The sequence below is a fragment of the Vitis riparia genome, chromosome 16, assembly GCF_004353265.1.
Source record: "Vitis riparia cultivar Riparia Gloire de Montpellier isolate 1030 chromosome 16, EGFV_Vit.rip_1.0, whole genome shotgun sequence".
Classification (NCBI taxonomy): Eukaryota; Viridiplantae; Streptophyta; class Magnoliopsida; order Vitales; family Vitaceae; genus Vitis; species Vitis riparia.
In genome coordinates, this window is record NC_048446.1 from 15,609,973 (window position 1) to 15,631,725 (window position 21,753).

The window sequence follows — 21,753 nt, forward strand, 5'->3', positions numbered from 1 at the left end:
ACTCTTATCTCGGGTTGTATCCCACCTCTCCTTGGACTAGTGCTCCAGTGAATGATTTCTCTACTAACATTGCCATAGAGATGGATGAAACTGATTGAAAATGAAATAACAGGGTAAAGACCTGAGGGGCTAATAAAGAATAGTAGACTTTTAACATGTGATGAGTCCTGACTGGGTACCAGCTGGTTGCGTACTAGTAAGTTGTATCCAGGATGATGGCTCACTCTATACTACATGCATTGGCCCCTTGGGAGAATGAATGTTCCAGACACTAGTTATACTTTCCTAGGAAGACAGTGAGACAAGATCGCACTTCAGGTTCTCAACACAATATCTAGTGATTCATTACAGTGTAAAGTTTTTCAGAAGTCAACCTAATTTTATATTGGACAAATAGTACATCTCCTATGGCTGCTACCTCTTTCAAAGATTTCTCCACTACATGATCCAACAAACAAGTATGAAAATGAAAGAAAATGAAAGAAACTGTAAGTGCTGAGCCACACTCATGGTGTTTTAACATGTCATGAGTCCCATGGACAAATGCCAGTGCAGTAGAAGATGAAACAGCATAGAGGAAAACACTCACGCATGTTCATTGTATGTGGGTTGTGTGAACTTCATAAGATACTGGGAAAAAAGAACAAATAATGCAAGACACCGCATGTGGAGGCCCTTGCAAGAAATAATGACGACTGGATGTGGCTTGGCATTAAGCTGAATCAAGATAAGAACAGCATCCTATCATTGAGAATTGATATTATTAAGAAAATGAACATTTTATTTTTAATGGGAATTTATTTCATACATTTTACATGGTAGAACTTATTCCTTACAGGGAAATTATCTACTGCACGACCAAAACTGAATAAAAAGAATATTTATAATAACCTACGCCATACAAAGATGGAAAGCCCGACCTGCCTTCCATGTAACTATAATGTTGTTGGGCTACATGAGATCGAGAGTGGAAGAGTGGGAAAAGATGGAAAGCCCAACCTGCCTTCCATGTAACTTAGGATGACATTGGACAATGAACTTGACTGGGAATGTGCCTTATGTGATCACTGTAGGTTTCTCCCTTCCTGTGAAGTCCTTGAGCTTCGACAAAGATAACGCCAAATCTAAAACATGAGCAAATAAGTAATCAATATCTTGATACGAGTTAGTTTATCTTGTGGAAATGACATTGAACTAACCTATCAATGGCTTCAATGCTGCTTGGGCATCCATTTCATGTTTAGAGACATCTGGCTCAAACTGTTCGATATAAATTCTAACAGTTGCACCTGCAGAACCGGTTCCCTGTAAATATGAGACCCAATAGTTACTTCCACCACAGTTGTAAATGGATCCCCAAGAGGAATAGAAGAGATATAAATAGGTTGATTAATGATGCCTACTGATAAACGATATATGATCCTTGATCCATCCGTAAAAACAAATCGAACACCTTGCTTTGATGCCACACTTCCATCCACCTGAGCAATTAAATAAAATCCAAGTCAAACCTATCCAGATACCAAGTTTTAAGGTTCCTTAAAGTAATTAGATTCAGACTTACAGGATCAGTGTATGAGAAATCATCCGCAAATTGAAGTGCATAATTTCCTATTAAACCAAAAAGCAATTAGCATCTGAATGTTATCATGAAAGGTTTTGATGGATTTACAAAATATTTTTGTGAACTTACCATACTTTTCACCTGCCTTGCTCTTAGAGACCAAATCTCTAAGATATTCTATCATTTTATTGGCACCTTCAGATTCACATTCCTGAATAAGGATTTGAATTAGTCAAAAAAAAAAAAATTGCTACTCTAAGACTATACATCTAATTCTAGTGTGTATGTTCCAGAAAACACAAAATTGACAGCAAAAGTTGAGCCAGTATAATTCAATACAAATTAGATGTACATGCTCACTTCATAGTCATATCTAGAAAAGAAGTTCCTTCCATATGTTGCCCAGTGCTCCTTTACGACATCAGCAACAGATGCCAATTTCTCTCCAGGTTTCTTGTCCTTGTTTCTATATGCAATGATTGAAAGCCAAGCTAGAACAGCCCTGTCAATTGGAAGAATTAATGACATTCCACATGGGATCCGGACTTAAAAATCTACAGAAATAGCTCGAAGGGATGAAACAAACAGAAGTCAACCTAGAATCAAACTGCAGGAGTCAGATTTCTGACCAACTTAATATTAGTAAATGAAACTAGAGTAATATGGTAAAAACAAGTTTGTGGGAGCAGAACTAAAGGAGGATACAAGGTATGTTCTCAATATACCATCACTACTTTTGAAACCAGGTCATGGTCTGGGCCAGCTATGCTGCAAGCTAGAAGCAGAACCAGATGAGAAAAAGATGAGGCAAGTCATCTTAATCATGAGCAAGGAAAAGCCAAAAAATGCATCAACCACCAAAAAGTAATCTGATCCAAGTTTTAAAAAAAAGTAAGGGCTGAGACAGTAATGAAAGACATGATTACATGTAATCAATCCGGGAGATAACCCTAAATAGAGCTAAAAGGAAGAGGAAAACAATCTAATTCTTGAAGCCAACCCCAAAGAGTTGGGGCTTAAAGCATCGTTGGGTTAATTGCTTTAAGTTACGGACGATCTTGAGGCAAAAAAAGGCACTATTACTAGTAAATTTAGAGACTTACCATATGCCATCCTTCTCACGAATGTGATCAGAACCTGTTCCAAAACTTTCTTCCCCGCAAATAGACAACTTTCCAGCATCCATAAGGTTCCCAAAAAATTTCCATCCAGTGGGGACCTGAAACCAAGAATAGTCATTGTTAAGGACATAGTTTGTTAGGAGAGAAGTATGTCAATGGATATAAACCTTTCCATTTTAAGCAAGACAGTTTTCCATGTTAATCATGACAAATTAGTTCAGAAGGGCTTCACCTCAAAGAATGGAAGAGTCAATTTTTCAGCAACACGATCAAGAGCACCACTCGTTGGCATAGATCGAGCTAAACCCTACAAAAATAGAAAAAAAAAAGTGCTTAAAAGAGGAAGTTTCTTTTTTAATTTTACATTTTTTTTCTTAATTTCATACACAGTGGAGGGAGACCTTCCAAGAAAAAACAGCACAACTTTCCTACCTTGGGGCCACTCTGAAAATATGGAATGGCTTCTTGAGCATTTGCAGCAATAATAGCAACGGAGTCTGAAGGTGTAACAAAAAAACTCCTTCCTAGAACCATGTTTCTATCACCATCTCCTGAAAAAAGATTAAGGAAAAAGAAGAGTCAAAATGTTAGAATTATGTTAGCATTATGCCTACATAATAATCCAAACTCGACCACAATACTACTACAAAACCAAGACAACGTCTAATGTTACAATGTTTTGCAGACAATAAAAAAGAACACAGTCAGAGATTACTAATTTTATTACCGCTATGAGAAGAACAAAAGTGGTTAAAATTAATAGTGTCACACACTATTCATTAGTTTAAGCACACGAATTTCCTTGAAGCACACAAGATTTCAAACAAGAAGATATAATCACTAAGGAGCTTAGTAAAACATACTCCTGTGATCTTAGTATTTATTAGTAAATCATCAATTGCATGGTGTACAGAAAGTGACAAACTCAGTCTAAAAGAATGCATTTAAGAGAAGGTGGGTTTTTAGAGAAGCATACTAATTTAGGGAATTGGTCAACTGTGTGCTTGGACAAAAGGGTGGATAAGGTGTTGGAAACTTTTTTTTCCTGAACAAGGTTGTAATAAGTAAAACTTGGTGATCCACAATGGAGATGAAGAGGCTTTGGAGGTGGAGTATACTGGGTTAATTTGGAAAGGAGATAGAGAGGTGATGTTCTAGGAAGGGAAGGGAAAGAGTTTCTCATAGGGTTGTAGAAAGCAATTAGAAGAGGGTGGACTGAGTCCCATGTCAAGTTGTAATGGGTAATGATAGGAGAGTGAGGTCTTAGAAAGATTTGTGCTGTCGTGATACTACTTGAGAGACTCTTATGCCTCATTGTTCTCTATTTCAAAGTCTACGGATGCATCAGTTGTCAATATATCAGAGGAGGTAGGTAGCTAGGTATTGGAATTGTTGTTTCTTAACAAGCTTTCATGTTTGGAAATTGGAGAGTGGAATCTTTTCTTAAATAGATATAAGAGAATGTAGTAATGAAGGATTAGAAGGATAGAGATTAGTCTAGAAGAGAGCTGACGATGGGAAGCTTTATCTTAAATATTTCTTTTGTTCAATGGAGTATGCTTTTTGAGGTCCTTTCCCAAACACAAGCATGAGGTTAAAAAGCCCCAATGGAAGTGTGGGTGTGTCTCTGTGTGTGTTTTGCTAGGGAGGCGGACTCAGAAAATATTTTGACAAAGGATCAACTAAGAAGATGATGATGATGATTGCTAGCTAGTTGGTGCTGTTTGTGTGTGTGTGTGTGTGTGTGTGTGAGTGTGAGAGAGAGAGAGAGAGAAGTTGGTTGTAGTTCAAGTTATGGCTATACAAACACGAGGATAAGAACTAAAGAAATGTGAATTAAAGTACTCGAAAGGAAAAAAAAAAAAAACATGAGACCTATGAACGACTTAACACCATACATAATATTCAAACATCCGAAGGTGGTTTCACTGATGCATATACAAACATTTTACTGATACAACTTAGGACTGAAACATTCAAACCATTGAACAAAATGCCAACTCTTCACATACCATCACTTGCAGCTCCAAAATCAGGTCCATTAACACCATACATAATATTCACCAAATCCTTAGCATACCTGTTTCACCATACAAGTAAAAGTAATGATGCTTGTAATAATGAAAAATAACCTGCAATCACACTATGTAACAAGTATTACTCTCTTACGTAAGATTAGGATCTGGATGACCATGCCCAAAATCTTCCAGAGGTACTCCATTTGAAATTGAATCCTATAAGTTATACAATATCTATTATCAGGAACTTCAATAGTAATTAGGTTATAAACATTCTCTAAACAATTTTTAATATAGAACATACTGGACTGGCTCCTAGCTTGTCCACAAAGATGGGTTTTGCATAGGCGCCTGTAACTGCATGCATGGCATCAAACGTAAACCTGAAAAGTAAAATGAAACATGAAATAACCCTGAATCATGGAATATAACTTTCAACCATGTCCAATACTTCCAGATTTAATCATTCCTATAGGAAGAAAATCTAAAGTACAAACCAAGATTTTCAATAACACTATACAGAACATGGAACTCTGGTTAAACTACCAAATTAAACGTATGAGATCTTTTTAATAGAAAATTTCAAACAGGGAAATTGTAGGGGAAGATCAAGGAAACTTAAGTTCATCTGGTGGTGCCCACGGTTGGATTTTGAGTCTTTCCAACGATAGTAGCACAGAGTTGCAAGTGCTAATTTATTCCCTGACATCCTCCTCCCCACCCCACACGCAAACCCACATCTCAAAAGAAAAGTTGACAAATTTTGTTAACAAATTGAAAGTGTAAAGTAGATTTTTTGACATGAAATTTAAGCTCATTCTCAGAATTAGATAACATTATTGTAAAGCAACTCAAGAGTGCTGGCCTGTAATGAAGAGATACTGATCTTACTCAAGATATATTTCCGCTTTTTTGCTCATAAATTTAAAAATAAAACATAAAATAAAATAAAAAATTCTAGACTATTCTCAAAGAGTCTTCAGTTATGAGTAGATCCAAAAGCATTCATGGCACAAGAATGCAGAAGCTGCATCTTACAAGTAGATTCAAACAAACTTATATTTCAATGGCAAAAGATAAAGACTTTCAAGAATGGTAGGGCATCACAGATGCCAGAATTGACAGGAGTCAAGACTGAAAAAAAAAAAAATTGATTTCTTTAGCAGGACTCCCAACTAGGCAATTCAGTATCGGCTTTGATAGAACAAATTCCCACTATTTTCTACCTAGGAATGAATCTCCCTGAAGAAAAAAAGTGACCAGAGCACCTAATAAAACCAAAATACTCATTGTTTGCAACACTGCTTGATACCTGAAATCTGACCGCGAAAGAAGACCTTTAATGAGCTGGAAGTCAAATACATTCTGCAAAGAACCCATAAAACAATCATATCCAATGCACATGAGTTGTCAAATAAAAATTGAAAATACGAATATTATGTGTTCTCACCTCCAGTAGCTCCAAATAATCAGAAACTGGATCTACAACTTCAACACTGAAATTCCCATATGTTGTGACTCCAAGACAAGAAAGATCAATGTCTGGGATGTCTACCATCTTAATTTCAGAGATCTGCACAACAATTCCACCAATGGAACTTGAAATACAGTAAACAATAAATTATTGGTTGCAAATAATCAGGCAAATGCTAAACCAAAGAAGAAAAATCACTAGGGCTATAATGCTCAAAGAAACTTTGTGGCCAATACCTCCAGCTGCATTTTGAATTCTGTTACACCAAATATCATATGTAATTCATTTATCAGATGCAATTCATTGTTTAAGTGGATGAGTCGTAAGATTAGAGTTAAGAGTTAATATTCCAGAGCTCCAGAGAAATGAATTGGCATCTCAAGGTTTAGGATAAGTACAAAAGAAATGTGTATATTGAAAAGAATTTTGGTGTGATTAAGTGAAGAAATGAAGGAATACTTGAAAATGATGGTCAGGATTCAGGAATGCTTAAAGGTGGGTGTTTGCATTGCCAGTGGCTGAGCATTCATTGCATGGTGAGAGGAAGACCAAAAAGAACTTGAGTCAAGATAATGAGAAAAGACACGGTAATCTAAATTTTTAAAAGACATGCCCCAAGATAGAGCTCAATGGCAGTCATATAGCCAACTTCTTGCCATTGTTGTTGCTGCTCCTTAAGGATAATCCACTCACCAGCATAACACAAAAAGAAGAAAAAAAAGGAGGAGAAAATAGGCAAAAGATTGTCTGCAACAGAAACACAAACAGAGGAAGCCCTGCACAAAATGGCCATCAATAAAATCACAGAGGAATGTCTCATAGCTATTGCCATGATTGATTTCAAAAGGAATAAAAATCTCACCTGACTGTACTTCAGCTTCAAAAACTCATTCACTCTCAAAAATCCTCACATTTCAATCCATGAACCCTAGACCATACCCAATCAGAAAGTTGAACCCTAACAGGGAGATTTTGACTGAAATGAGACCTAGAGAAGTCCCCACCCTAATTCCTTTGTTTCAGTCAGTTAGCCAAAATTTCCACAATCCTTTGCTTTTCAACCGTAATCAACCCTAAAGTTACCCCCAAATTCATTTCCTTCAGATCTGAATTTTCTCAAATCCTACATCATAGGGTCATCATTTTAGCAAACATGAACTCTCACCTCATGTCCTAAAATCTCCTTTCACTTGAATCACATAGCTCCTCCCAATTGATTGCCTATGGTTCCTTCTAATTGATAGTCAATAGCTTTTCATTATACATGCTAAACCATCTTAAACAACTTCTCTTAATTTGGTTCTCAACTAGTGCTACTATCTTTTCTCTCATAACTACTGATGTTTTTCCTATAATTTTTTTAAGGATAAGGATGAAAATTGTAAAAAGAAGATTAGTAACTTAAAATATTGGGGACATTTTGGCATTAATTCTGATATCAATATTTTGAGGAAACAACTCAGAAATTTCGGTGGTATTTTGACAAAATTCTACAAATTTCCTTCGCCCCACAACATGGCAAACCAATGCCCCCAATTGATGCCCCAAAATTACCAATATTTTTTATTTTTGTTACAGCAATAACAAAACAATCGTATAGCACTTTTCCACTTCTCCTTCTGCTCTAACTCGACAAACACCATCCTCTTTATCTTTCCCACAATCCCAAACCAAACTGCCCCACCCCCCACCCATCTCTCTCCTCTTCCTTCTTGGGGGTTGGTGCTGTTAACTTCATAATGACATTTTTCATATAAATCAGATTAAACTTTACATGAGCAAAAGGATAATCTTGAAAATGAGATCATGAAATAAATGCCCTTTACACAAGATAAAGCAATAAGCAATTAGGAAAACATGGAGAACAAAAGGACATAAAAGATTGCAAGCATACCGAAAGAGTGTTCCCATAAATCTTGTCTGTGATGGTTTCAGGTGCAGGTTGTCCACTGCTGTAATTAAACTGGGAAATGAAAAATGAAAACAACAGCATTTTCAGTCAGAAAATTTTAACTAGAGAATTGCAAATAATTTGATCCAGTCATTGGATGCAAAATATATCTACACAGCAGGATTATGCTGGGCAATATGAATCAGAACTTATAAATTTCCACAACAATATTAATATATATATATATATATATATATATCCCATTAGGTTCAGTAACTATTGCAGTGTAATTGTAAACCAAAAAACTGCTGAGAATTTAAAATAATTATGCAAAGGACACTATATAAATATGAGCATTAACATTCACCTTGATGCCCCAATCATATTCAGGCCCACCAGGATTATGGCTTGCACTCATTATAAAACCTCCATTGGCCTGAAAAATTATTTGGTTTTAATTGTGTTATAAAAGAACAAGGCAGATGAGTATGGATTTAAAATAAGGTGCCAGATGCAGAAAGCTAGGAACAAGGAGAGGAATATGCTTTGCCTTTTGCTTCCGGATTACAGCAGAAACAGCTGGAGTTGACATGATGCCTTCCCTGAAATGATGAAATTTCCTCTTAATTTCCATAATAGAAACTCAACCAGATTGAGAATTCAAGAAAATACTGCTCTGCCAATTCAAACTGCTCACAGTATCATATGTAACACAAGCAGTCGAAGAGACAACCAATAACATAGCACAAGTAGTTGAAGACAATTAAATTAAGACCCCAAATGGATTCACTACAACACTAATAACATAGGGACATGCATCCTTTTCTTCACGAGGAAATGAAATGCCAAGGCAGTCCAAGATTGTGTAAACTGGATAGTTTCTGGTGGGATCTCAATCTTAAGGAGTTCCTTCTCTTCACTTATTTAGTTATTTTCTTATTATTAACAATTTAATCAAGTAAAAAATATGAGAATAATCAGAAACAACCAATCTGTTTAACTCAAAAAATACATTCATCTTTCCAAGTTGAATTGAAAGATAGAACACATACCCAGGGTTACTGAAACTTAAGTTCAAAAAGGACAGAAGTTTTTTTATATGGTGGATTCAACTTTGGGGGATGTGCAGTACTTTCTTCTAGAATTAGAGGAATTTTACTAATTAAATTAAGGTGATTTTGCTGTTTTTTTTTTTGGGGCGGGGGGTGCGGTGTCGTCGGGACTTCTTTTTGAAGGGTGGTTTTGTATTTGGACAAACAGTCGTAAGAGTCTTGCCATGAGGAGGATTGCAAGGTTTTTGACATTTCCATATTGGAAGAATACAAGTCAGATATCAGCATGAAGCATTTTCTCACATCTCTTGTCAGACAATATTCCTATTTTGTATGATTTTGGGGGTTTGAAATGGAGAAGGAATCCAACCAATTTTGAGAAATTGTCAAGCAAGGATGAGGGTTTTGTCAAAAAATTTGGGATTGTGGGAAAGTACTAGAATGAATGCGTCTCTTAGTTACATACGTCTCTTAGTTACATTCTAACCGAGACATTGATGGCGCTAAAAGGAGAATTAAGGGCATGTTTGGGTATTCCAAATGGATTAGGAATAGTTACTCTTGGGAATAAAAGATGTAAATGAAAAACTATTCCTATTTGGCTGTTGGTTTATGATGGATTCAATCTAATGTTTAGTCTTAATATAGTTTTTTTCTTCTTTTTTTTTTTTAATTTGAAAATTTATCATCTCTAGAAGTTCTTTTCAAAAATTTCTTGTAATAGAAATCCAATAAAATCTACTCAAGAAACTCCCAAACTTTGTGACAACCAAAATGAGAATATGACCATCATCTTGTCTCTCTCCAGGGAAGATAATCAAGATTGCATAAAATGTTGTTTTATGAAAAGAGAAAATGGTTGAAGACCTTGTCTTTCAAATGGTCTTATTTTCTATAGGATGAAAGGTTCAAAAGGTGATTAAGTTGAAGAATAAGGTTTCACGGGAATAATTTTCTTTCATTGAGATTATTCTTTTATAGGGTTTACAACATATACATATCCTTCAAATTAGGAAACTAAATCACTGATTAAAAGGAAAGAATAACTCCTGACAATTACTTTCCTAAAAATACAAAGATTGACAACTAATAAATAATTTACAGCTTTACAAAGTTATTTCTTTCCATATCAGTTTCGGTTTTCCAACACTCCCCCTCAAGCTGGCTTAAAGATATCTTCCATAGCCAGCTTGCCAACTAGAACATCGAATTGCCTCTTGTGTAGTCCTTTGGTGAAGACATCAACCACTTGTTCCTCAGTAGGGATATAGGTCATACAGACCAATCCGTTGTCTATCTTCTCTTTAATGAAATGCTTATTCACTTCCACATGTTTGGTGCGGTCATGGAGAACCGGATTGTGAGCTACTGAAATTGCTGCCTTGTTGTCACAATACAACTTCATAGAAGATGAACATGTCATCTTTAACTCTTCCAGTAATCTTCTTATCCACATAATCTCACAAATACCATGAGCTACAGCTATAAACTCAGCCTCAGCACTACTTCTAGCAACCACGCTCTGTTTTTTACTTCGCCACGTAACCAAGTTGCCACCTACAAATGAACAGTACCCAGAGGTGGACCTTCGATCCACTATGCTTCCAGCCCAGTTTGCATTGGTGTAGGTTTCAATTTGTAGGTGTCCTCGTGACTTGAACAGAAGACCTCTACCTGGTGTCCCCTTTAGATACCTTAGAATCCTGTAAACAACTTCAAAATGCTCTGGTCCAGGCGCATGCATAAACTAACTAACCATACTCACTAAGAATGTTATGTCAAGGCGTGTATGGGATAGGTAAATCAATCTCCCAACAAGTCTCTGATAACGATCCCGGTCCTTCACATTCTTGGCTTGTTGCAGTTTTACATTCAGCTCTATAGGTGTTTCAGCAGGCTTACATCGTAACATACCTGTCTCATCAAAAAGATCAAGAACATACTTCCGTTGATTTACAAAGATACCTTCTTTGGACCTAGCAAACTCCATCCCAAGAAAGTATTTTAATGCCCCCAGGTCCTTAATCTCAAATTCCTCAGCAAGTTTCCCCTTCAGCTTCTCTAGTTCATTGCAATCATCCCCAGTTAACACAATATCGTCAACATACACAATTAAGATGGCTACTTTACCTTCATTTGAATGTCTGTAGAACATCGTGTGATCAGTTTGACTTGAGTATATCCATAATGCTTTATTACTTTGCCAAAACGCTCAAACCAAGCTCTAGGCGACTGCTTAAGTCCGTATAAGGACTTCTTCAATTTGCACACTTTCCCAACTTCAAAACTTTCTTCAAAACCTGGTGGAGGACTCATGAACACTTCCTCCTCCAGGTCTCCATTAAGAAAGGCATTTTTAACATCCAATTGGTGTAAAGGCCAATTGGAATTTACTGCAAGGGACAACAAAACTCTAATCAAGTTTATTTTAGCTACAGGGACGAAAGTCTCTTAGTAGTCTATCCCATAGGTTTGAGTAAAACCCTTTGCCACAAGTCCGGCTTTGTATCTCTCAACACTTCCGTCTACTTTACTCTTTATTGTAAACACCCATTTGCACCTTACAACTTTTTTTTCCCTTGGCAAATCTACAACCTCCCAAGTGCCATTCTTTTTTAAGGCATTCATTTCCTCAAACACTGCCAATTTCCAACTCGGTTCATCTAGTGCTTCTTGAATATTTCTAGGTACCACAAGTTTTGAAATATTTGTAGTGAATGCTCTATAGTTGTCAGAAAGGTTACTATAGGAGATATATTTGGCAATGGGATGTTTAATGCAGGCTCGGGTTCCCTTTTTAAGAGCAATAGGGAGATCAAGGTCAAGGTCCTGTGCAGGAACAATTGGGGCTAATCCTAAACCGGGTTCGGGTGCAGATATTTCTGGACTTGGACCAAAGTGTGATGGTAAACTTAAATCAGTAACAGAAGAAGAAGAAGTATGTATATGAGTAGGAATAGAAGGAGAGTTACCTGAGACATTTAGAGAGCCATTGCCCAAGGCTTTCGGTTGACCATGTGCTAGGATGATCGGCTGGTCTTTACTTCTTCCAAGGACTTTTTTTCTTGAATAAACCACAAGCTCAAGATTGTTTCTATTTTTTTTCATTCGTAGTATTTCTTCTTCTGATAGACCAATTTCAGATTCGGATTCAGTAGGCTTAATTTCCTTATTTTCTCTTTCAAGAGAGATATCAAGAATTACATTAGGCAAAGGTTCAACAATTTCCCAAAAATTTGGTTCTACTAATTTCTCCCCCTGAAGTAAATTTTTGGTAAAATATGGGACATTTTCCATAAAGGAAACATCCATAGTTGTGTAAAAACGTTTTGTAAGGGGATTAAAACATTTGTAACCCTTTTTATTAGAAGTATATCCTACAAAAACACATTTTTCTACTCTTGGGTGTAACTTAGATCTTGACCTTTTTGGAATGTGTACATATGCAGTGCAACCAAATATTTTCAAGGGTAATTCGGAATTAATTCGAGATTCTGGAAATACCTTTTTCAAGCACTCCAAAGGAGTGGTATACTGCAAAATTTTTGTAGGCATCCTGTTGATTAGATATGAAGCAGTTAGTATGGCATCCCCCCATAAGTATGTTGGAATATTCATGTAAAACATCATAATCCGTGCTACTTCTAACAAGTGTTTATTTTTACGTTCAGCTATTCCATTCTGTTCAAGGGTATCAAAACACGAGGATTGATGTAAAATTTCTTTCTCGTTTGAAAAGGTTTCCAAAACTTTATTAAAGTACTCAGTCCCATTATCAGATCTCAAAATACTGATTTTTGTTTGAAATTGGTTTTCAATCGTTCTGTAAAATTCTTTAAAAATCCTTTCGACTTCAGATTTTTCCCTCATTAAATATACCCAACAAAGACGTGTATGGTCGTCTATAAAGGTCACAAACCATTTTTTTTCCTGAAATTGTGGTTACTTTTGAAGGTCCCCAAACATCACTGTGAAAAAAATAAAATGGTTTTGATGTATAGTAGGGTTTTGGAATGTAAGTTTTTCGTTGGCTCTTTGCCAATAAACAACTTTCACATTGAAATGAAAAAGGATCAACCTTTTGAAATAACACTGGAAATAAATGTTTTAAATAAGAGAAACTAGGATGGCCTAATCTGCAATGCCAAACCATTATTTGATCACGAATAGAAAGAGAACTAATACTACTTAGTCCTTGAGCAATTTTATTACTAGGTAAATTATCCTCGAAATAATAGAGACCACTGATCATCCTAACACTGCCAATCGTCTTCCCCGAGCTCTGGTCCTGAAAAATACAATGGGATTCATAGAAGATAACACAACAATTAGAATCTCTAGATAATTTACTAACAGACAAGAGATTACAAGTAAGTTTAGGAACATGAAGAATAGATTTAAGATCTATTCCCTCAGAGATTTTTATTAGACCTTTTCCTGCAATAGGTGAGAAATTACCATCAGCTATCCGAACCTTTTTATTTCTAGGACACGGTGAATAGGATTCAAACATGTTTGAGGAATTGGTCATGTGGTCGAATTCTCCAGAATCGATTATCCATGGAGTAGATTTAAAACGACAAGATAGAGCATATAATTCATTACCTGTGTGTGCCAAAGAAACACTAGAAGTACCGGATGTCAAGTTGGATTTCAGCAGTGCAAGAAGATGCTCCATTTGCTTAGTGGTGAAGGGGATGGTTTCAGCCTCATTAGCAGTAGGAATAATGGCTCGGCCTGGTTTGTCACCTGTTTTTCCTTTCCAATTTGCAGGTTTCCCATGGATTTTCCAACAATTCTCACAAGTATGGCGAGGTTTGTTGCAAAAATCACACCAAACCCATGGTCTTTCATCTGATTTGTGCTGAAACGCAACAGCTTTATTATAGCCTCCACCCGTGGTAACCAAGGCTGAACCTTCAATAGCAACTCCAGGTCCCTTCTTGCCCAGCATCACATTCCTCCGACTCTCTTCTCTTCTAATTTTTGAAAAAACTTCACCAATTGAAGGCAGGGGTTGTCTTCCAATGATTCTCCCCCTTACCTCATCAAACTCGACATTAAGGCCAACCAAGAACTTGAAGATCCGATTGTCTTCCATGCTCTTCTTATGATGAAGTCCATCCTCGGCAGATTTCCACTCATAGGTGTTGAAGAGGTCAAGGTCTTGCCAGATCCGCTTCAAGTAGTTGAAGTACTTTGTGACGTTGTCCTCCCCTTGTCGTATCTCACCAAGTTTGAGGGTTAATTCAAAAATCTGTGATTGATTCCCTAAATCAGAATACATCTGATTTACATTCTCCCACAACTCTTGTGCTGTTGGATAACACATGTAATTAGAGCTAATGTCTTATTCCATAGAATTCACAAGCCATGTCATCACCATGGAATTCTCAGCATCCCATATGGCATAGTTCGGATCATCCACTGCAGGAGCCTTCTTTTCACCCATCAGGTAACCCATCTTTCCACGTCCTCTGATGTACATCCGAACTGATTGAGACCATCTCAGAAAGTTGTCACCATTCAAGCGAATTGTGGTGATTTGGACAAAGTGAGATTCTGAGGTGGTAGGACTGATTTTTGAAAAATCAGTGATGATGGGATTGTTCAGAGAAGGTTGAGGAACAGTAGTGGACTCGTTTGAAATATCCGACATGGTTTTAGAGAACAGGGATTGAAAGAGAGGAAGAAGGAGGATTTCGGCAAGCAAATTGCTAGCTCTGATACCAAGTTGAAGAATAGGGTTCCACATGAATAATTTTCTTTCATTGAGATTATTCTTTTATAGAGTTTACAGCATATACAAATCCTTCAAATTAGGAAACTAAATCACTGATTAAAAGGAAAGAATAACTCCTAACAATTACTTTCCTAAAAATACAAAGATTGACAACTAATAAATAATTTACAGTTTTACAAAGTTATTTCTTTCCATATCAGTTTCAGTTTTCCAACAAATTAGCTAGGAAGGCATTTTCAAGAGAACATCGGCTTTGAAGGAGTTAAATGGTGAAAAGATTGAAGGTTCAAATGGTTTTTCTATGAGATTAGTGCGATCTATCATGGGTTCGAGGACAAGAATGTCATGAGGATTGCCAAGGCTTTCCATTAGATAGGTGACGCAAGTTTGAACAACCAAATAAAAAATAAAAATAAAACCTTATTGAAGTAAGAATAAGCAAAATTGGTTTTATTTTGAGTCTCATCAATTGTTTATAAGTGTCAAACACTGGTTATCATATTTATGAGAGTCTAAAAGGTCACATAACAGAGTATTGAAAAAGATTATTTAAGTTGTTTTTTTTTTTTTTTTGATAGGTAAATAAAAATATATTAAAAGCGCTTGCAAAACAGCACATCGGAGTACATACGAAGTATACAAGGACAGGCCACAAGGCAAGCAAGAGGGGAGAGAAGAAGCAAAAAACCTAGCACCCTACACAATAACCCCCCAGAAACCTCATACAGCAGAAGAAACAAAACAACTCCCTCAAATGGGCCTCTACAACAGCCCCAACAAAGTTTTGGGTATGAGAAGGCCCGTGGTTGCCCAAAGAAAGAGGCCCAATCTCCAACCCACCCATACCACCTGCAACACTGGGCCCCACCACTCCAGTTGTACTCCTCTCCCTTCATTCCTACTCCTCCCCTACTTTTACAGCCTTTGACCAACTTAAAGTTGTTTCTCCCCCTATCTAAGAAACACTGCCAAAATTCTACAACACGATGCCACCTGTAGGATGTGCAAGCTACCTTTTCTCTCCTACTCTCTCACAGGCGCATGGACCACCCTCCACTTCTTCCCTGTCCTCCTAACCATAAGGCCCGCTACAGTTGTTGCTTGAAGTATCCATAGAAACCCAAGATGGAGCTTCCCACCACAACTGAACCAAAAAACCGAAGCAACCCAGATCTACTTGCAGAGAACCGGGCAAGACTCTTCCATCATACTTGACCAAAATCCACGCCCATTAAAGATGAGACAAGAGCGCAGTGTCCTCATCCATTGTGAAAAAGCCCCCACAACGGTCCCCTAATTTTTTAAACACCTCCCAACCCCACAAGTGCAGCGGAAGTCCCAGCACCCTCACCCAAAGTTCCTTAAGAGACCCCCCTTTATGAAGACACCCTACCTCAGGATGCCATCTTTCAAGGTGCAAAAAATTCTCCTTGAACCTTCTAACCCCTCTAACGAGCAGCCTTTCTGCCTCAGAGCTTTCATCAAAGTCAAACAAAAGTAATGCTCCCCCAAAAGCTGAAATCTTCACCCCTCCTCTCAACAACTAGAGACTCAACACAGTTTTTCAACCAAGAAAAATCAAGAAGTTGGTTTGACGACTCCTCAAACCGACCTACCAAACACTTCCTCAACTTTTCCTCCCTACAACTCACCTCACCCTCCTCCAACTGAAATCGAACGACATCTCCCACCACCCTTAGATCCTTCCTGACCACTACTGCAAAGGACCCAACAGCAATCCCTTCCTTGGGGATACTCTTCACCTCAACAGAGGAGCCCAACTCCTTAACCTCTGAAAAGGGAATAATGCCTAAATAATGAAGCTTCTCATCCAGGACAACCCAACCCCAAGATGACCCCTCCCTTCAAGGAAGATTAATGAAAACCTTTTCACCTCCTCCGTCACAACAGCACAGAACAAAAACCTCCCTGCCTCATTCGAATGCCTCTCCAACTTGAACTTTCTCCCACCCTCCTCCCAAGACTTATTCCACCTTGCCAAGACTTCATCTCTACAGCAAAATTCCACCCCTTCCAAAAGACATCAAAAGCTCAAATCCCCGAACCTAATCCAGGATGAAAAGCCTTTCCCTCTTTCCTCAATGATACCTCTCAACTTCCCTCCTACCGCCTCTACAGAAATATCAAAGGACCTAGAGTCCACAGCAAACCAACACCGCCCTCCACGTGCCAACATGCCTTCCACTCCGGCAGCCCCTTGAAAACTCCTCCATCCTCACTCTAGTTGCCTAAACTCAAACATATACTCTGCATACATCTCTAAAAGGATTTAAAAGATGAAAATCCCCTTATCTCCAAAGATTCAAGAAGACAATTCCTAAGGTTATTGTTGGCATCATGCATCATTCCATTAGCTATAGACTACTGTGGTTGCTTTAATGAGCTCAAACAAGTGATACCTAAATGTCCTCCTAATAACTTAAACATCTTATTAGGAAGACATTTAGGTATCACTTGTTTGAGATCATTAAAGCAACCACAGTAGTCTATAGCTAATGGAATGATGCATGATGCCAACAATAAGACAATTCTTATTGGAATGATTCAAGAAGACAATTCCTATGGTTATTGTTGGCATCGTGCATCGTTCCATTAGCTATAGACTACTATGGTTGCTTTAATGAGCTCAAACGAGTGATACCTAAATGTCCTCCTAATAAGATTGTTTAAGTTATTAAGAGGACATTTAGGAATCACTTGTTTGAGCTCATTAAAGCAACCAAACCTTTTAATGCAAACAAGTACAGAATTGGTAGCTTGGTGTTCAGTCAGTAGAAATAAATCAACACAATTCCAAAAACCAATAACAATTAATTTAAGTCAAATACAACAATTTTTTCATTTCAAAAAAAGGTTCCAATGGTTCTATCCATTGCGTAACTTTTTTTTTTTTTTTGATAAATTAATGTGATTGTTGAGAGTGGGATTTGAACCCATGAACTATAAACTACCATATCTCAGTTGAAGATAATGAAGAAAATGGTTATATTAACTGCACTCTGTTAAAGGGGACAATGGGGCATAGTTGTATACTCACTTGCCAACTAATATTTTTCCAACGCCATTCCCTGCCGCAATTTTGATAATTATCTGCATTTTGAATACAAACAACAGCAACATTCAGGAATAATACAGACTTACAACAACTGTAATTTAGGAAATATGATAAAGAAAGACCTGTGCAGCTTCCCGGTTGAAATATCGGCCATCACCGCCTAAAACCAACACCCCATCCTTGTAATCCTCAGGTGGCAATGAATTGAACAGCGCCTATAAATCCAAAACCCTCATCTTTATCAAGCCCAAATTGCATAAACCCCATAACATCAATTCCAAATTCAAAATTACAAAAACACAATAATTCAAACCTGAATCCAATTCGCAAGGTAATTTTCTTCTATAAAAACTTTAACCTACGAAGAAAGAGAAACAGAACCATCATAAAGCATTATAATAAATAAATAAATAAAAATTATATCTTCAATATTATTTTTCCCAATTAATAGCAGACGCTCCATTCAACTTAAGATAACACAACTATTTGCATCATACAGCAGAAAAATTAGAAACCCACAATTTTCTTTTCATCCAGGTTCTCAGCAAATTCAATAGAAACAAAAAAGACACCTTCTTTCGTAGACCGCTGGTTCCAGTCTTTTGGCCTTCAATCGGCTTTGTGGGCATCGATATGATCTGAAAAACAGAGAACCCACAAAAAGAAAAATCAAACCAACATCATATCACACAAAAACAAAAACATTTAAAAAAAAAAAAAAAAAAAAAAACCACCTTGATGGTCTGAGAGTTGGCAGTGGAGGTGGAAGGCGCAGAAGAAGAGGCTTTAACGGAGAGTCTTCTGATAGGAAACTTGCGAGAGAGAAGAGAAAGAGAAGCGAAGTGGCGATTGGAGAAAGAGGCATTGGGTAGTGGAGTGAGTTTGAGGGTTGAAAAGAAGACACTATCCATCTTGATGATTTGGTTTTCTTTGGCTTTGCTTCTCTCTTTCTCAGTTTGCCTGTGTTCCCTAGTTTGGAGAGCGAGAAAGTGAGGAAAATTGAGTGAAGGAGTACCAGAATCGGAGAAAGTACACTAGCGGCCACAGGTCTCAAGGAACGCTTATCTACACAGCTTCTCCAACCCGTGAACTGCTTTCCAATCCTCCAATTACATTTTTTTTTTTCTTTTTTTATAAGTTTTGTGTATTTTAAGGGTTTTTTTTCTTCTTTTGGAAAAAATATTCTTGGGATGGGTGCAATTTATAATTCCTATGTTCCTAAGTTTTGATGCAACCAAATTTTTAATGGAAAGGGGATAGAATTTTATTTGACAACAAAACCAATACCAATAATGGTTGCATATTGTAGACCCTCCTTGTGGACCAAGGGATATTCGAATATTCCTTTGGACCGAGAGGAGCTGGCAGCATGTTGTTGGAGTGGGGGGATGGCTTCTATAAGAGCGGGCTACATGGGATGTGTGGCAAAGGACGCTACCGCCTTGCCATGGTGGTGGTTGAAGATGAAGACTCTTTTGCTAAACGGTAAGCAGTGGAATGGGTAGAAGCAAGGAAAAGAAGAAAACAGGAGGATATCTAGGTGAGGAAGGAAGGAAAAGAAGGAGTTGAACAAAAAGAGAGAAATGGAGTGGGTTTGTTGTGGTTTTGATGTAAGCTTAGGAGAAGACGTAGAGCAGCTTGAAGTCCACAGCTAGTTCCGCTGGAAGGGAGCATTTTTAGGTATGTTTGCTAGACCACGTATTGATTGCAGTTGATTTTATTTGGGTTGTTGTGATTGTGTTATAATAAATTCATGCCATGTTCTTTATGTGAAATTTGTTTAAGAGTGATCTAGTTCCTTTTTAGCTTTCCTTTGGGTGTCTAAGTCGCATCTTTGATCTTATTTCCACTTGGTTTTTCCCACCTATACATATGCCCATTGACTTCAGTATGAGAAAGGGCTCATTTTAATGTCTTCTTTGGCTTATTTGATGCCTTGTTTTTATGCTTGCTCCCTTGTTATTTACTCTTTGCTCTCGGGTTCTGGCTTGCTGGGTTAAGGCTTTTTTAACAGGCTGAATCCATGGTGACTGATTCTTCTGAGAAAAAGAACTTGAAGAGTTGCATTGTTGGTGCTAGGCAACAACTGAACCATGTAGAGATCCCATCTAAAGCTTCAGAAACAACAAAAAATAGGGCTAATAGATGATACCTTTTCGAGGGACATCTAATTGTGGATCCCAAGCCTCCAAGACCTCAATGGTTGGTGCAATCTAACCTCTTGACAACTATTGCTACACTTTCGAACTTAGAAATCAGCCAATGGTCTTATAAAAAATAATAATCTCACATTAAAAAATGTTGCTAGTATACTTTTGCAGCAATGGAAGACCATGAGTGTGAGTCTCAAATCATGGTCCATACACTCCTTCTCCAATTTTGATTCCGATCGCACCTCCGGGTCAATTTGACGTACCCTTTCTAGGTTCCTGGCCATCTATGTAGGCACGAATCGCTGACGGTTCGTGATCCCAACTAGGCTCTTGAACTTGCCAATCTTCGTGGCTCTATTGAACAAGGCGGGGGAGAAGTTCGGGCTTCGTTCAAGCAAAGGCCTGGTTTTTCCCTGTGAAGTGGGGTTTTTCAAAGAAGTACTAAGGTTTTTAGAGAAGGATGAGGTGAAATACGGTGGGGCCAAGGTTGTTTTGTGTTGAGTGATGACTTTGTGGGTGATGAGGTGGCAGGACCATTTAGATGATATGTGGTGCCTTCTTTTTTTGTCTTGGAAAAAATGGGAATTAGAAGTTAAGAGAGAAACTTGGAATTCTGCAAATTCCAATAGTGTCAGATCAATTCACCACCAACAAAACCTATACCTTTTTACCTTGCGTCCACACTCATGCATGACCACTTTTGGCATGCAATCCCAATGACCACATGCCATCCTTTCGACTGCCACATGCTATCATCATGTTTTTTCATCTTTTGATGTTGAAAATTTATTTTAATTTTTAAAATTTTCATTTTCAAATAATTCTCCAAAATTCCAATTTTCAAAATTTTCATTTTTAAATAATTTTCCAAAATTCCAATTTTCAAATTTAATTTTAAAAATTACATTCTCAAATAATTCTTTAAAATTCAAATTTTCAAAACTTTCATTTTCAAATAATTTTTCAAAATTCCAATTGTCAAAATTAAATTTTCAAATAATTTTTAAAACTCCAATTTTCAAATTTAATTTTCAAAACCCCAATTTCCAAATAATTTTTAAAACTCTAGTTTTTTATTTATTTAATTTAATATTCAAAAATCTAATTTTCAAAACTTTAATTTTTAAATAATCTTCAAAATTCCAATTGTCAAAATTTAATTTTCAAAACTCCAATTTCCAAATAATTTTTAAAACTTTAGTTTTTTTTTTTAAAAAAAATTAATCTTCAAAACTCCAATTTTTAAGTTTAATTTTCAAAATATAATTTTCAAAACTTCAATTTTCAAATAATTTTCAAAACTCTATATTTTCAAAATAATTTTAATTCCACTATGGTTTTCAAATCATTTTAAGTATTTTCTTTTATTCTTCATTCCTCAGGTTTTAGAGTCAACAAAAATCTCGTTTTTTTTAATAAACTTGCTACATTTCCCTTTAGGTAAGTACTTTCACAAATTTTATTTGAATCTTTAAATAATTTTCCAATTTTCTCGAATTTTAATAAAAATGAATAAAATTTCATAATTAAAAAATAATGGAATTTATGGGAACCAATTCATAATAAAATAAATTGAGCTTTGGTGGGGGCCATATATACGAGTTTTCTCTTCTGATTGTCAATTGCTATACTTAATGAATATTGTCTGATCTTTGTCCTAC

General features: G+C 36.8%; 2 protein-coding genes across 2 annotated transcripts; both read right to left on the minus strand.

Annotated features, from left to right (window-relative positions):
- Positions 1-744: 744 nt before the first annotated feature.
- On the minus strand, positions 745-19,032 carry LOC117933642 (phosphoglucomutase, chloroplastic). Its single transcript, XM_034855115.1, has 22 exons — positions 18,674-19,032; positions 18,512-18,577; positions 18,253-18,297; positions 18,062-18,154; positions 17,922-17,974; positions 8,619-8,670; positions 8,436-8,504; positions 8,072-8,140; positions 6,154-6,276; positions 6,016-6,068; positions 5,008-5,086; positions 4,855-4,919; positions 4,698-4,765; positions 3,118-3,236; positions 2,918-2,992; positions 2,668-2,783; positions 1,925-2,066; positions 1,694-1,775; positions 1,565-1,611; positions 1,404-1,481; positions 1,200-1,305; positions 745-1,124 (listed from the first exon to the last, which is right to left on the minus strand). Exons 1-22 carry the CDS (start codon positions 18,848-18,850, stop codon positions 1,057-1,059), a joined length of 1,845 nt encoding a protein of 614 aa, XP_034711006.1. The 5' UTR covers positions 18,851-19,032; the 3' UTR covers positions 745-1,056.
- On the minus strand, positions 12,629-14,934 carry LOC117933643. The gene is made up of 2 exons (XM_034855116.1): positions 13,726-14,934; positions 12,629-13,408 (listed from the first exon to the last, which is right to left on the minus strand). The coding sequence occupies exons 1-2, from the start codon at positions 14,450-14,452 to the stop codon at positions 13,374-13,376; spliced, it is 762 nt and encodes a 253-aa protein (XP_034711007.1). The 5' UTR covers positions 14,453-14,934; the 3' UTR covers positions 12,629-13,373.
- Positions 19,033-21,753: the final 2,721 nt, after the last annotated feature.

What these genes read in the sequence shown, in the direction of transcription:
- LOC117933642 (XM_034855115.1), bottom strand. Translation starts at nt 18,850, where the DNA reads ATGGATAGTGTCTTCTTTTCAACCCTCAAACTCACTCCACTACCCAAT. An exon ending in GGAAAAATATTAGTTGGCAA is followed by an intron (nt 8,671 to 17,921) that starts GTGAGTATACAA and finishes TCATCATTTCAG; the next exon opens with GGAAGGCATCATGTCAACTC. An exon ending in ACAAGCTAGGAGCCAGTCCA is followed by an intron (nt 4,920 to 5,007) that starts GTATGTTCTATA and finishes TATAACTTATAG; the next exon opens with GATTCAATTTCAAATGGAGT.
- LOC117933643 (XM_034855116.1), bottom strand. Translation starts at nt 14,452, where the DNA reads ATGTGTTATCCAACAGCACAAGAGTTGTGGGAGAATGTAAATCAGATG. An exon ending in TGTTTCTTTGGCACACACAG is followed by an intron (nt 13,409 to 13,725) that starts GTAATGAATTAT and finishes TGTATTTTTCAG; the next exon opens with GACCAGAGCTCGGGGAAGAC.